This window comes from Scomber japonicus, chromosome 1 (genome assembly GCF_027409825.1).
Source record: "Scomber japonicus isolate fScoJap1 chromosome 1, fScoJap1.pri, whole genome shotgun sequence".
Lineage (NCBI taxonomy): Eukaryota > Metazoa > Chordata > Actinopteri > Scombriformes > Scombridae > Scomber > Scomber japonicus.
In genome coordinates, this window is record NC_070578.1 from 19,258,604 (window position 1) to 19,275,906 (window position 17,303).

At 38.9% G+C, this 17,303-nt stretch overlaps 1 protein-coding gene across 1 annotated transcript in view; it reads left to right on the forward strand.

Moving 5' to 3' along the window:
- Window positions 1–17,303, forward strand: part of spon1a (spondin 1a) — a 68,003-nt gene that overhangs the window by 21,029 nt on the left and 29,671 nt on the right. The window contains exon 6 of the mRNA XM_053319127.1: window positions 502–650. Within this exon, the coding sequence (XP_053175102.1) occupies window positions 502–650 (149 nt within the window). The remainder of the gene's footprint in view (window positions 1–501; window positions 651–17,303) is intronic.

Here is a 17,303-nt window from a genome sequence, read left to right on the forward strand (position 1 = left end):
CTCCGCAATGTATCCTATTGCAGGGCGAGACTTCACTCCACTGATTCTATATTCATTTTGTAAGGCTCAAGTTTGCCTTAGCCTGTGCTGTCCTCTCTGAGATCATCACCACCAGGGCTGCACTCTCCATATGCTTACAGATATGGGGGCAGATATAGAGCTCCACTATCTCTTCTTTTCATATGTCACTTGAGCATATATGGATTTGTCCTGAGCAAGAGAGATAGAGAGTGAGAGGATTATGAGGAAGCATAAAATTTAAGTAATACACTGTAGGTGTTTTTGCAGCAACAAGGAATCATTTTTAGACTGAAACAAATCCCTTTTTATCATAAAAATTATGTTGCACCAAAAGAGGTGCTTTATCTATCAATCAGTAGACTGATCCAATCTGATGGATCATCATGGCCCTCTCTAGAGTTTAGTGCTACAGGGGAAAAGTATTATGTGCTAGATGTTGAGTGTCCAACCAATGACATATTTTATTGTCTGACTTCACAGGTCGTGCCAATCACTGGTCAGCAATTATTGGTTCATCTCACTCTAGGAACTATGTGCTGTGGGAATATGGAGGCTTTGCAAGTGACGGGGTCAAGCAGGTCGCTGAACTGGGCTCCCCAGTCAAGATGGAGGAGGAGATCAGACAGAAGGTAAGATTCTACAGCACAGAATAATGCATGTTGTCTGTAAAATTGCTGTCAGAAATATTCAGCTTGCTTTCTAGGAATATTTTGCCTTGACTTAAACTGATACGAGACGAGTTGCATAACACTGCAGGGGCCACAAAGGATTTTCCAGTGTGTGCACACCTGAGATCAGTATGGGATGAATTGCTTTGACATTGTTGTCCAGATTGATTAGTGCTTTCAAGCGTCTACGCTATTCTTAGCCTGCCTCTACATGCACTGGCTACACCTAACCAACACACCAGATCAGAGGGGAGTACCTCTGTAAGAACCTGATTTGGACATTAAAAGAAAAGGTTTGAACGGTATGTCACTTTGTAGTGTATCATGACATTAGGCCTATATACATTATTGACACTCAGGAGGTGCTTTGGAGGTGACAGGAGATACAGGAAATGGCTATTTTTTTCCTTTAAAAGTGATTGTGGGTGGGCTGCGTGGTTTCACATATTCTCACTCAAGGGTGGGGACTTGAGCAGGTGAGTATTAACATTCAACCATTTATAAAAATGTCATGATGTAGAAAACTCCCAAATGAACGACTCTACGTTAGCATTGGCCGTACCTTTTCAGGCCTGATTTTAAACAACAGATGATAGGTTAACTCATTTTCAACCCATGAAATGCTGGTTTTGATCAATTTGCCGTCATTGTCAATATTAACACTAGCACTGATGTGTTTCATCACAATACAGTCATCTAAGTTAGTTTACAGCTCAAAAAACAGTGTGTAGTACCTCTTAAATTAGTAGAGTTACATCTCCACTACTGAGCTTTCTTTCTGTCTGGTTTGACTGCCTTTCAGAGCTTTCAACTTACATATTAAGTTATATTTTTGATATTTATTTGTGTACTCCGTTTCTCATGTTCTCTCTCCCTCCTTGGCCTAGCTTCTCTTTATTATTTCCACAAATAGCATGCCATATCTTTCTTCTTTCCTTCTTCTCTGTGGCTGTCTCTCTCAGTCTTAAAATAGGCAGAGCAGATGGTCCTGCAGAGTACTTATTGTTGGCTAATATTGAAGACCTGGAGTCACAGCAGATAATGAGAGCGTAGTGTGAGCAATGGGGTCTCTGTGTCATTGCTGCCTTCCCACTGCTGTAACAGCACGCTCCTCTTTTTCTATTGTTCTTATCTCTCAGCCTGGATCATCACCTGTGTTTTCTGTAAGCTTAGAGGTGTGAGTGAAATAATTCTAGGTTTAATTGACCGGTGTGCTGAAAAGTATAATTTATTTATTTATTATTTATATATTTATTAGTTATTCATCATGATTGATTGTTGTTATGTTTACAGTCATAGCAGAATCCATTTACACAATTGATCATACCTTTGCAGAGATCAGGCACATAAAGCAAAAACCCATACCTTAGCTTTCTATAGGTAGGCTGAGAATTATGTACAGAACAGACAACATTTGTATTGTACAGTATATGGCCTGTCTTATAACAGAAAATAGGATGATTGAACAGGAAGAAATGAAGCAATTTCCTCACCACCCCTGGTCATATCAAGTATGGCATGCTGTGGTTGTCAAGAATAATTGCTCAGTAGTGATGTGGGATTGGCTGACACATGAATGCTGGATGATGATTACACAAGCGATCAATAAAAACGCTGATTGGTCTGTTACTAGCAAGCTGCATGCTATTATTCACAGCCTGAAAGAAAGCCGATGAATAATTGACATATTTCAATACTCGTTATATGGTTTAAGGAGTGTCATTTGTGTTTGTGTTAGTGTGTTTGTAAGTGGACATACTTACATACAAACTTTTGCTCTGACCTTTTATCATGTCATTTTACCTCACATGACATACTGTATGGGTTCCCACTGGTTGACATTTACACCTGCTTTGACACCTTAAAGCAAAAAAAAATGTTTTGTTGTCTTTGACAATTATCGCACATGTTCATTGTCTCCAGTTTTATACAACCCATTCAACACATAGAGTCTGTCAATGCCCTTGAGGTAAGGAGGCTCCCTCGTTTGAGCTGTGCAGCTTCATGGGAAACGCTGACACTAACAGAAAGCTGATTCACTTTTGTGTCAGGTGGGGCGTCAGGGGGAGCAACTAGCGATGAATGCAAAATTGATATTCATAGCCAGGCTCCACTCTAGCCAAGGGGTGCACTGATCAGAGTGTTCATACAAAGTTTCATTTGCAGAGCCAAGCAGGCATGGAGACCACGCAAACATGTTCTCTCTCTCTCTCTCTCTCTCTCTCTCTCTCTCTCTCTCTCTCTCTCTCTCTCTCTCTCTCTCTCTCTCTCACTCACACTCACACTCACACTCACACTCACACTCACACTCACACACACACACACACACACACAGAACCCTCTTTATCCTTCTTACTTCAATTCAAAATGTGATGGCTTTATTTTATATCTGAGTTTGTTTCAGAGCTGGGACAAGAGTGTATTGTACCATGTGTCTTGCTCCTACTGCTCATTAGATGTGTGGTGGAATTTTATTTTATTATTTTTCTCATGTGCCTGTCTTCTGAAAATAAATATAGCTTTCGATTGGAGCCTTATTAAACTGCAAAAATACATACATACAACAGATGTATATTTGTGTTTAGAATTTCCTTTTTGTTTACATATACTGTACTTAAAGGCGAAGCTCCAAATGATGTCACACGAGAAAGATGGCAGCTCCCAGAAAGCAAATATTTTGCACACTTTGCTAAATTAAATTTGTCCATCAGATGCAAAAATTCTGGTTGATCAAGTAGTTCTTTGCTGCTGCTAGACCTGCTTGTTTCAGTCCTTAAAAATAATATGACTGACTGGTAATAAAACTGTAATTGCATGTCAGGGTGGAGCCACTAATCATATTGAAATGAGCAGAGATTCAAGTTTTAACCATTATTGCCTTTTTAAGAATTTCAATTTTAAAACCATTGCACCACTGTATATAAAGATGGACGTCATGACAGCTCCCCTAAAGTGAAGCCAAAATTTGTAATGTCATGATTGACAGCTGTTACATCCGCTCCCAAGCGTCCGTCACATGACTGGATGGCTAAGGGTGCATGTCTGCCATTCTGCTGTCAACTGCGCAGATTCTGGCTCCAAATGACATCACCCAAGCAAGATAGCAGCTCCCAGAAAGGAGATGTTTTGGCTTCACCTTTGCATAGCAGTAGGATGTGCAGACACTTCATCTATACAGTCAATGATTGAAACAAACTGCAGAAAATTACAATACACAGTAGATGAGAGGGTGCTTTGATTGGATCTATGATAGCTTGCCACTGGGGATGCAGATGGTATTAATATGTCACTCAGTTCGTAAGTTCATTATGTTAACTAGGTGATATGTCTTGAGGTGTCATGCATACAGTTACTTAGGTGAGTTACAGAAGGCAATGGGGGAACTATTTTTTACAAATTGTTCTCAGACTGTAAACAGATGTGCAATACAGCTCCATTTGCCAAGTACAAATGTTCTTATCAAAGCACTTGGCAGCATAGGGATGCAGCCTGGGTCTGTTGTTGTCCCTCTGTTCATGTCTGAGGTGATTTGTATATGCATTTAGTCATTACAGAATCTCAGTGTGTCACTAATGAGAAGTTTAATGAGACGCTCTCCATGGACCAGCGACCAGGGCCAAGGCCTCAGACGGATTATGAAATCTCCTATTTCCTCTCACAGCATGGGGCGTTTTTCATTATTGCACAGTACGGACGCTTACGGAATCCTCTATTATCCTCAGCTCCACAGCTGTGCCACAGAGCAGAGACAACACAACTCAGGCTGGAGCCAAAAAGAGACACTCCAGATTAACAGGAAATACAGATGCTTGTCACTTGATACAACTGTGTTATGGTGCTTATTACATCGTCTGGCATATTTTCATTTCATAAGAATTCATGTGCATATGATACAGAATGATGCGCTAACTTCATAGGTATTCTGAATGACTCCTAGATGAATGTACGAGGTCAATACAGAATATTTTTGAGCGGGAAATCTGTTAAAGGCTGATTGTATCTATTTTATTGCAATCAAATTACCAGGTTGATGGAAATTCTTTCACTGTATACAAGAAGTATTAGAATGGACTCACACATTTATTTTGAAGGATGAGCAAAAGAACAATAGGTATTATGGAAATAAATAGAAGCCTGTTGTTAATCTGTCTCCCTGTTCTCCTCTTTCTATGCACCTTACAAGGATTTAAATGATAACTTTGCAGTTCAGTTGTTGTGAGAACAGTAAGGTCTGCCATCTGTAAGTGGGAGGCCTGCAGTCAGGAGCGTGGGCAGAGAATAATAAATATGCAGGTTCCTTTGGGTCCTTGACTCTCTCTGAATGAGCAGGTATGTGCGTTTCTTCTGCTTGTATACAGAGAATTACTTTACAACCACTTGTTACTGCAATGAAATCTGTTTTCCCCATGTGTCTTTTGGTCCTCTTTCAATTTACCTCTCAGGGTAGGATTGACCAATCATAATTCTAGTCAGAATCTGTTTTGTCCAGATTGAGGAGGTTTGTGGGAAGGATAAAATTGAATTAAGGGATTGTTTGACAACGGCTGGCAAAGATCTCACTCAGATCAAAATGTTGCCCTGTTAAATAAAACATTCTGGGAGCTATCAATGCAGTGTGCATATCTTTTGTCTGACTTTTGCATTCAAAAATCACACACATGTTATTTTTATTGTTTGTCTGAAGAATGCACCACAGAGTGCTAGGATAATGATACTTGTGACATAGCTGGGTTTCATTCTTCTCATTGTCAGTACGATTGCACACTCAGCATAATGTCATGGAAAGAAGTGGTTATATTATTGCTCTAAAGTGTGCAATGCAGTGCTTGCACAAAGTTCATTTCCATGAGTGTACAACTGAGTCATAGTTATGTGACATGAGCACAACACATGTGTCACAAGACATATTGTACATGACAGAAGCATACTTTCCCCAAGAAAACACTTCCTTTTAAGTTTTAACTCAATAGTTGATATTTTCATGACAAGCTATGGTGAATTTCCATCTTTTCCCCCTGTGTATGCCTCCTATATGACCTGTTTACGGCCAACAGATTAGAGAAGCCTGAATGACGAGGGCCAAGCTATTTTCTTGCATCATTAAGTTTTTTAATGTCTTTTTGAGATCCAATCTCCCATCAAACAGTGTGAGATCAAACCTTCACCTTGATGTCATTCAGAATTGGTGATTCAACTCCCACATTTGATTAATTCCTTGGCCACTAATTATCTTGCGCCTGGGTTTACAAGTGGTCCATTCAGCATGCAAGCATGTATGATACATCAATGAAATGCTTTCCTTTTATCTTCTATGAAAGGGTCGAGATCATGATTTCAGAATAACCACTGAAATGTATGAGACAATGTATTTGTATAGAAGGTGTTGTGCCCTATTCTCTATTGCATGAAATCACCAACACAAAAACACAAGTGGCTTGCTAAAAGAGGTCAAGTCATGTAGGGGCTGGGGGTTTAAATGCTATTAGGATTCACAGTGGTTTGGATTTTTCCTCTTGAGTGGCTCTAAGCTAAATCCTTTCTCAACCATGTTATAATATAATGAAGCACGGAAAGGGGAAACTCACCCATCAAACACTCTCAAAGGAAGCCATGTACTGAGTCTTTGCCAGAGGCATAACTATCATTCAATTTTAATGAGGATAAAAAAATCTTCAATACTTTTGCAAAATATGTCAATTTTTGGGAAGGCAATTAAGGCAGTTTTCCTTTGCTGTAATTTATTTATCAAATTAAATGTCTAGAATCAATTGTGTAAAGTTGATACACTGATGGCTATATTTTATATCGCAGCCAATCATCTCTAATCTTTTCACGTTTTTTTGTGCATATATGCCAGCAGAAGATTTTTAGTTTAGTTTGAAGTGATAAATGATACAGGTGTATGTGAAATTGTGCCGTTTGTTACCATGCAATGGTGAGGACTGTACTCTCTCTAAAATACTACTTCAGCCCCGTCTGGACACAACGTGGTATGCAGGCAATGTTAACAGGACAACGCACACGTAATCTGCAGGCTCGTTTTCGGTCTCTATATTTCTGTTATTTTCTTCACTCACTTCACTTTCCTTCTCAGCATGCCATGCCAACGTCTTGTTCCTCCACTATCTTTCTGTGCGCATGCTGCTGCATGAGGTCACGTTTGCCACAGTGGGATAGCAATTAGCTATAAAGGGGCCTCCCACAGGGTGAAGTCCTGACCCCAGCTTTGCATCCAACTTTGCCAAGCCATGGCGGACCATGCCAAATCACAGTGGGTGAAGGAGCAAGCAGACATTCCCCAGCTCTGCACCACAGTCTTAATCCCAGCAAGCCTGTGGGTGGGTGTTACCACCAACCACCCATGGCCTCTTCTCCCTTTGCTACACCTCTCCTCTGTTTGCTGAATGTTCTGTCTTCTTGTAATCTTCTGCCTGTTGAAAAAACACCACTGTTTAGGAGGAAATCATCCTTTAATTTCAGCTGGCAGGTTTCTCTTGGCCTGTCAGCTTACTTTATGAGTCAAGCAGAGATATTCCTGTTTAGGAAAATTCAAAAACCTTAATGCCTGCCTTGGTTTCCTGGACTGTTATTATGATTGCCGAAATCGAGCAGTACAGCCAGAGGCAGAACCCATTTTTGAAATGCAGTGGGGTAGAGATGGCCAATATGTTCTTTGTGTACGTGCATGTGTGTGTCTGAGTATATGCATACACATAGTGTGGGCACGTGAGTGGTTTCTTTATTTCTCTCACAATGAAGACGTCAAAGGGATTTGTTACTAGCTTTCCATTCAGGTGTTTGCATGTATCACAGGTTAATGTACAATTTGGGTGCCATTTCCATGTGTCTTACCTCTATTTGTGCATGTGTGTGTGTGCAGATCTTAATGTTGACTTAACTGGTCCTTGGTGCATCTGGCTCAGGACTCAGGGCTATATACACAGTCACAGGGCTAAAATCTGGATTATTCTGGAATCTCAAACATCTTGGCCAGAGGCAGCTTTGATAAAACCATCCCAGTGTCCAGAGAACTGAATGGATTGAGAGAGCAGCAAGCAAAGGAGTGAGGACTCCTGTTCCTGTCCCTTCTGTTTGTGCATCATACCATCCAAGGATTAGACATTTGCTTGGCTTGTTGTATCCTGATATGTCTAAATTTTACTCTGAATATTTGTCAGTTTCTGTGAGTGTGAGATGACATAGTTTAGGGCAATTAAAATTCTAATTTATGCTAAACATTGGAATGTTTTGAGTTAGTGTTGTGTCTCCAAGGGAAATCTTTCCCTCTTTTATCAGTTATTAATCAAAGCTATTAATTCATCTGTTGGTGTTTCATGTGTTTATCTTTTAATATGCATGATTGCTTTTGAGTTATTTATTCGTGAAATTAATTGCAGATGTCATATTTGATGTTTATGAATGTGTTTGTCATTGCCAAAACTGCTACACATCTCATAAGTAATGGACACGGATTGGAAAAGAGTGAGAGAAAGTGCTTTAGTTCAGCATATATGAAAATAACTGAGTAGCAGAGAAGGTGTAGACATGGTTAAAGAGACATATGTTTGAGACCATATGCCTTTCACGTGCATGCCCCTGCACTGCATTTCATTTCTATCCCATCTGTTAGGAACTGAAGCTGCTGTGGTTCTTTGTACATTAATGCTAGTTGACATTTGGTGTGTCCATTGCAAATTGTAGCATGATAAATACTCCCTCTAAAGGTTTTTAAAGAGACAATTTAAGGTGATGAAGAGAGAGAGAGAGAGAGAGAGATTTAACAACATACCTGCATAAAGTGCTCTCTGATGACAAGCTTTTGGGATATGGAATAGAGACTTACCAATTTGATTTATTTTTAGATCTTTATAAAGATCAAGGCCAGCAAAATACAGTAAACCTCCATTATAGATCTATGTGATGTTTTATTCATAAGGTGGCTTTGATAAATCTATTTGCAGCAATGGCTCTACCTGTTATGTTGTCCCTATGTAAATGAGACCGTGGCTCTGAGGTCCTCCATTCACTGCAATCTCCATATTATTTGGTTGGTTGAGGATCTGGAGTGTCTATCTTCCCAGCGATGGGTCAAATAGATGAAGGAGAAAGAATGTGATTGGCAGTTAAGGACATCGTAGAGCATTTAGTCACGACCACATGTATTTTCTGATTCTGACACACAAATCAAACACAAGTGCCATTGTACTATATGAGGTCTGATGTATGATAGAGTATGTAAGCACAACCTAACTAACATGGCAACTGTCCTTTATATACAGTATTATCATCTGTTACCAACACTATTATTAGTCTACAATAGTTTTATAAGAATTTCATAAGAATGAGGAAGATGACAGACATTTAATATCCAGAAACACTGTTTTTCTACTTCTACAGCTTTTGCTAATTCCAGGTTATTGCTTATTCCATTATTTTTAGTGCAGCATATTTCATTTCTATTGTTTGTATCATTACTCTGTGTGTGTGGGGTGGGGGGACTGCACATAAACAGTAATAATAGTTACTCTGTGGACACGATTCTTCTGTGCCTGCAGAGAGAATAAGTTAACATTTATGTTATCAGCTAAGGCTAAATTCATATTGGTTGATGGACTTTAAGGACAGTGAATTCACCAGTCATTGTGGCAATGTATTGAAAGGTTTACCTGTCAGTTGTAGATGTTGCATTTTGGCTTCTTTTTGATTTATCAGTGTTTACAAGGGTATTATTACAATCTCAATCATATTTGTTTTGTGGTTTCCCAGAAGTCCAAACAGAACATTTGAATGTGAGTTACTTACCAGTACCAGCATGTAAAGGCTCATGGTAACAGTGGTCTGAGCACTTAAATGTATATACTTTTATGTAGCATTACATCTCCATATCACCTAGGTTTCTTTTCATTTAATGGTGGTGTTTTTGATGTATTTCAATTTCAATATCCATATACAGCAGCAAATGTTCCCTTATAGTTATAGTTATAGTTAGTGCAAATTGACACACACATTAACTAGCGGTCTGGCAGTTTCTAGATGGATAAGATGAGGCTTAAAGCTGAAATGTCAGAGCTCAGTTGGTAGGTTTTTTTCTTAGTTTCATGATCACCACACACTCTGCAGTGCAGTACATCTAGCCTTAGTGACTGCTGACCTCCTTACAGAACAAGCATTCTGGAAGTAAGAATGGAAGATAGTAAATTGGAAGAAAAGCTTAGAGAGGGACAGACAGTCTGAACTGGGTCATCAAAGGCAGTTACCTCAATTCATCTCTAATAATATCCCCCAGCCCTGGGCCCAGGTCTGCTGGAGTTGCCTGTATGATGGCTCAGGCTGCTTGATGAATGAGTGTGCCAGGCAGCACTATGGGCTTCCAGTCTGTGCTCCAAGGCTCAGAGATTGCCACCGAGGACAACCACGGTCAGCAAATCAATTCACAGCTCTCTAGTGAAATAGTCGCTTACAAACGCATCTGCCTTAAGCATGGGCGATTCTTTTGTCACCATGTTTCCTCCCTAGCCTGCAGGATGTTCTGCCTGTCCTGTTTTGAGCAAGATTGGTGTGACTGAAGTAACTTCACCTACGCAGTTTCTGAACTGCAGCTTATTCTGGAGGGCAGGATGAGCGAATGTCAGTGGAGATTTAATTAACACCTGAAGGCTGTGTAAGTCTTTACGCTATGCACTGATAACAGCCAGCTTGCATCCCATTGGAATTTCGAAGCAATTTTTTTATGTCTATTAATAGTTTGGAGTACGTGCTGGGACAGACAGATCAGAGATGCCTGAGCAGAACTTTGATTACAACATCAGAGGAGCTCCTATCTCACCAAGGGAAAAGGCTCTTTTAGACCAAGTGGGGCATGCAGGCAGAAAACAGCTCTTAATTTCACATAATTGTGGTGTCCCAGGGAATAGTTTGACCACTTTGAATACAGAATGAAGTATTGTGCCATCTCTAGGTTGTACAAGGTGCTTCTGGCACACAACAAAATACAAACAAAGTTATCCTGCAAAGCAAAGTTAAAAGCAAATCAGCATTTAGTTTATTCAATTTTTTAACTTGTTTATTATATCTGTTTAGGAAATTGATTTTTTGTTCAGCATCAGAAATTACACTTTCACATGAAGTCATCAATAAACACATTAGAAATGGATGCTGTGGTCATTCTTCTTGTACATCTTGGGTGCTTCCATGCCCAGAGATTAAAGCGAAAACATTTTTTTAACTGAAATTTGTTTTTCCGGCCAAGTCATAGCTTCTTCACCATCTACTTTTTCATAGAAGCCCTTTTTCATAGAAAGGTAAAACAAGGTGGAAACAGCTGAGAAAATGGCAAATTGTTCTGCTGAACAAGATTATATTTCACCCACTAACCATTGCTGCTCTTTTCTAAATGAAATGGAAAAGCGTACAGGCAATAATAAGGCATTACTGCCGTCTGTATAACCACAGTGGGGGTCAGAGGTATAAATGTTCAGAAATCATTTGTGTTTTATTTTGCACCTTATGGGCTTCGGAAAATAGTTATTAACATTATAAAAACTCAAACTGTCCATCAGACCATTGTAGCGACACTTGTTTTTTGGGTGGATTAAATGAAATTACTCTTGTTGTTTTTTTTACCCTGGTAGATTTTATTGCACTTACAGTAACATAACGCGTGTAGTTGTCACCTCCAGTTCTTCACCTGGTCACTGTCTCTGTGTGAGCAGCACGCACTGAGGGCTCAGCTCCACCAGAGGTGAAACATACAGCTCTTCAATATAGAGATCATCATCATAGCCATAAAGAAGATCTCTCATTAAGCCTTTGCTTATTTACAGTGAACCAACCAAAACCAGATGCCCTGTACTTTTAAACAGCACACCAACATTTCAGATTCAGAGGTTTGAGGTTGAGCTGCAGGGTTGGGTGGAGGTATGTGGGGAAGTTTATTTGTGCTTTTGAACGTAACTGCTATGAAACAGAAAATAACGTGTTATTAATCTGATTCAGCGGCTTTCTTTCACTGTCAGCACTCCCTCTCTTCATTCACTCTCTACCTCGCATGCCACAATGTTCAATGTCAGGTTACTTTAACATATTATAGTGGTGACAAAGCATATGAGTGACTTGTCTGCATAGTTCTGCACTCAGAGGAAATAAGCTTGCCCACTAATATTAATAGGCTAAAAAAATAACTGAGGAATTTGCATCATGGTAATTAGCACTAATGATCTTTTTAGCATGATGATCATATGAGTACGTGCCTGTTCAGATTCCAAAGGGATCTGAACAGGCAGAAGCTCCAGCTGTTACTGCTTCATGTGGATGTGTCTTTTTGTGTCTTTTCTATTGCAATGAGCGAGGGGATGTTGCCTCCCTTGTGTTGTTAGCATATCCACCAGGAACTGTGGATAGCCATTAGTATCATTTTTCACCAGTAACTGTGTGAATGATATAGGCAATTTCCATGGTGGTCTTTGAACAATCCTCTCTGCTTCACTGTCAGACTGGCTTTGTAGGCATGAAAGATACTAATACAGTTTTATTTGCATTTGGAACTTGGTCATCTGTACTACCTCATCAGTTTTCCTCATCACTGACACACGCGTGCACACACACACACACACACACACACACACACACACACACACACACACACACACACACACACACACACACACACACACACACAGAACCCTTTTTATCCTTCTTATTTCAATTCATTTGCATACAATTATATAGAATAGAATAGATATATTTAGGTCTGGGGCCACTAGTCTTGCACATACAAGTGTCAGCAAACAATTGAAATGCAATTGGAAGATATACAATGTAGAGTAGTCAAACAATAAATTAACAAATCATACAAAACACAGAATTCCCAATCATTTGTTCATCAGCCCATTCACTCACTGTTAAGCAAGTGGGTACTTTTAGGAATAAATGATGTGACAGCTCTCTTTGTTTTCAATAGTGGAAGCTGCTAGTGGTGGCCTGAGGGCAAGATGATGCCTTCTCTGTGTGAGGGATGAGATGGATCAGCAATGATTTCCCTCACCAGAGGTGCAATGTGGTGTTCTGAAAGATGTGTGATATTGAGGACCATTTGAACTTTTGCTGCATGGTGTCAGTGTCAGTTTAGTAGTCTTCCCAAGTTGTTTTCTGATGCAAAGTGTATGTTATTTTGTCTTCTTGCTGTTTAAGATCAACATATTGTCTTCACACCAGAGTGAGACAGTGTGGATTGGAGATCTGTAAATAGTTTTATTGTTGTTTTGTATCATTTCAACCAGTGCTGCATTATCTGCAAATTTGATGACAAGCAATTATTCAGAGTACTGTTAAAATCAGTTATGTAGAGTACAAATAATAATGGGTTGAGATGAGGATTGGCCCGTTTTATGTAGGATGAGAAATTCTTAATCCTTAGAGTCAGCTGCTTGTTGATATTCATGTTTTGTAGCCTCTTAACAGGATTAGTGTCAAAAGCTGATTAAAACAAAGCAAAGAGAATATGCATGTATGTGTTTCCAGATGTTTATACGCAAAGTTCAGTAATGTTACTGACAAATGCTATTATCCAGTCAATACATCACATTCATTTTAGGGGTGCTCTTCTCATTTTCATTCAGTCTGTTCAACATCTATATCATACGTACTGGACTACCATTTCTGTTTTTACTGTCTGTCACAATAGAAGAGAACTCCACTAATGTTGCATTGTACTCATATAACACTATTGGACTGAAGTTGGACATTGTAATTAAAAACAAAAAAGTCAAAATTGTTGCAGAGAGCTATTGTTTTTTGTTTTTATTTGTTTTGTTTTTTCAATTTAACATTTATATTTTTACGTACAGCTTCTTTTAATACTCTATCAAATGCAATGTCTACATCTACATATAATTAACAACAGCAATTTAGATATGAAGCCCTATGAGAAAAGGCTCTCTTATGCATTGCTTGCTGGTGCTTGGTATATGGTTGAATGAATGTATAAGTAAGGATTAGGGGTGTGACGATTCGATTCTCAATCTTTTTTTGGGGGGTCCTTTTAGCACAGATGTCCATGCCATTTTTAGACTAATCATGAGTGATAGTCTAAAATCCATCAGTTGTTTGCAATGTACCACACCTAGGCCCTACTGTCAAAATGAAATAATTTATTAGCGTTTGACACTGTGGACCACAACTACGGAAGAGGATTAGGACCACTGTGGGGGGAAAAAAAGTGAGTTCTGACTTTTTTCTCAGAATTCTGACTTTTTTCTCAGAAAGTCAGAATTCTGACTTTAAACTCAGAATTCTGAGACAAAAGTCAGAACTCACTTTTTTCCCTCAAGGGGCTCTAATCCTCTTCCGTACACAACAGCCTCCTATGTCCTGAAAACCTTATTGGTCTCAAGGGCAGCACTTTCTTGGTTCCATTTATGCCTGAGTAATAAAACGGCTTGCGGCTTTGAAGCTGCTTTGGTTGATTGGGTGCGTATTTATAACGCAGCAGAGCGGTGACCCGCTTCTGGGATGCTTCTTAAACATACCGTGGCGCGCCTGGTGGGATCACAAACATTTACTAGAGTGGCAGCGATCAGCTTCGGAGGCAGTGTAAGAGCTGGAACGTGGCACATCCAAGCCCGGTGGAATCAAGCCATGACTTGAAAGTTAAGACTCTTGTGGATTCATTGAACCCAGTTGTGTGATGTGTGATGATGTCAGTACCCATAATAGCCATGTCATCATAAATGACCTCTAGGATAATCACAGCCTTATGAAACTTTCAGAAGCTGACATAGGTCATCCTGATAACCATCATTACATGTGAGGTCTCATTTGCCCAAGTCACAATCTGAATCTCTGGAATGTGGAATTGCTAGATAGTGAGCTGTACCCAACATGCCATTTGAGGAAGTGATGTTGTAAATGTACAATTGTTAGTGTTACAAATTGTTTACAAGTCACAAAGTGTTGTGTGCCATGGTGTTTTGCCCCATTAAAGAGAATTAGCTGTGAGTTATTAATTGTTGTGTTATAAAGTTGCAACAGTTAATAAGAAGGTCACACAGAGCTACACAGCTTGCCCTGATGGCAGTGCTCTTTGTGGCGATAATATGTATAACTGCCTATTGAAAAATGACAGCAGTTATTTCAGTTATGCACTGGTATGTCAGTATGCTGCTACCTTGAAAATGTAATATTATGTATATATAGATCCACATTTTGTGATCAAAATAGATTATGCAGCCCTTCAAGCAAAGCAGAGTTCCTGAATTTTGTGTAGATACATTTAGCTGATATTAGTGACACAAAAGAGCTGCAATTTATTCCATGGAGTGGTATAGGTGTAATAGAGCTTTTCAGTCAGCTATGTTAGGATACTATTTATTTTAATTTATCATGCAAAAAATGTCCCCAGCATTCCATGGCTGTCTGTATGAGTAGCTGATCAGGACAGATTTTTCAATTTTTTTGTAAAGTGCAAAAACTTAATTAACTGTGAAAACACAACATTCTAAGACTGTACATTTTAAGCTATAGCTGTTAATTTTGTAAATGTGTGTTGAATAAATTACTTATTTAAAACAAAACATTATGTAGTCATATTTTTTTTAATTTCCTGTGCAATCTGTGTAATTGCTCTTTAAAGTCTCAATACTGAGATTTTGTCCATAATTCTGTTAAATTATATGGCCCTACCTTAATGCTGCTATCAGCCAGTCGCTGACCCACGCTGGGCCTCTGTCAAAATAAGACACTGGCCATAAACATTTTCTGGGAGAAACCCTGCACATGATCTCTATTTCTAAAATGACTAACCTCAACATTGTATCCTCTGTGTGTACTTTTACATTTACATACGATGAGCTTCTTTTTTTCTGTTGTTGTTTTTATTGACTTGTAAAGTGTACAGGGAGTGTCTGGTGCACTTTAAAAAAAACGGAGGTTAAAGTTATGCCACTACACTATTCATTGAGTCAGTGAGTTAATGTTGAAATGGTTTGCAACCGGGTATTTGATTACAAATAATCTAAAATGGATTTTGATTTTAGGCAAGATGCCATTATTTGCCTCGATTCCCCTCTTGCAGATTAGTTGGAAGATCCTTAGTAAGGCAACTCCATTTTGAGCTCCTTAAATGTAACAATAGCCAAAGCTGTACTCATGTCCCAGTCTTAACTTACATGCATGTAGATTTTTTTTTCTTTTTGGCATAGGTTTTTGGAAACAAATTAACATGACTAAGTGAATTTTGTACTTTTACTCTACTTAAAAACGTGCAGTTTTAAGATGGTTTATTGATGGCACCATATTTCCAGCTGCTCATCTATTTGCCTCAGTGTGAAAGCACATAAACCATGGCATCCTTCCTGCCCATATTAATATTAAACCATTACAAGCGCCAGTGGAGCAAGCAGGCAACATTAAACCATATTAACACTGTGACTCTGTTACTAACCATTTCTTATTTGTGATGATAACAGTTTAAATGCCGCTTCTTGCCTAACAGGGAATTACAAAAGCTAAATCAAGCATTGCAAATGAAGGTTCACTGCGCTTGTCAGTACTAGATGGAAATTATTCATCCAATATGAATCTTTTCCCTCCAAGATGAGAGAGTATGTCATCTGCACCGCATGATGTGTCTTCTCTAATGGAAACAAGCAGTTCTCTGTTCTGAAAATGATTCTGCTGAGCTTTTTATGGCATAAGCCTGTTTGTTTGAGTGAGCAAACACACTGAGAAATAGAAACATGTTCAAGCTAGGCTACAGAGTAGATACCTACAAATAAAGTATTTTCATATAGCCTAATGTACATTGATGCTTTACTTGAAATCACTGATTTTCAGAACTCACAGGTGGTAAATAAACCTTTACCTTCTCTAAATGTCCATCCCGTTACGAGGTTGTATAATCTAATTTAATGAATGCAAGAATGCATCAGAAATGGCAGAGCAGTATGTTTGGGAAGGTCATGTTGAAACTCTGTATAATGTTTAACGAAATGATTTTTTCAAAGTGCTGTTTATCAGTCATGTTTTGTTTGCCCTGTCTACTTCATTTAATTGATTAAACAGGTCACATCCCTTTAAAGAAAGTACATTCATGCTCGCTGGTCATCAACTCATATTTGTGTACACTTTTGTCACAAGGACCCATTTCTCTTATGTGTGATTTTAGCATAATGTGTTTTGTGTTCCGGTAAAGCTTGGAGGTGATGATGGCTGATGCACAACAGCACCATAAAACACCTTGATGCCAACAGGTATCCTTTCTGAATGTCCACATAATGACCAGCAGTCCATAATGTGGACATTGAACCTGCTTTATGGTGTAGTTCCTTGCATCATTCTGTGTTCATCTGCTGTAAATTTTCGATAAATGGGCCTTTGTTATTGGACAATTGGCACAAAACAGAAGCTTTATCTATTTTGCAGGCAATTTAAATGGAAAATCACTGACAAAAGGATTACTAGTTGAATAGAAACAGCTTTTCTCCCCCTTATAACCTTGAAATCTTAATATTTACCTCTCAAAAATGACAGCTTTGTTAATTGTGTCAGCAGAAGTGACACATGTATCAATTATGCATTCAGTGAGGGTTTACAAAGTGATTTACTGTATAAGTAGAA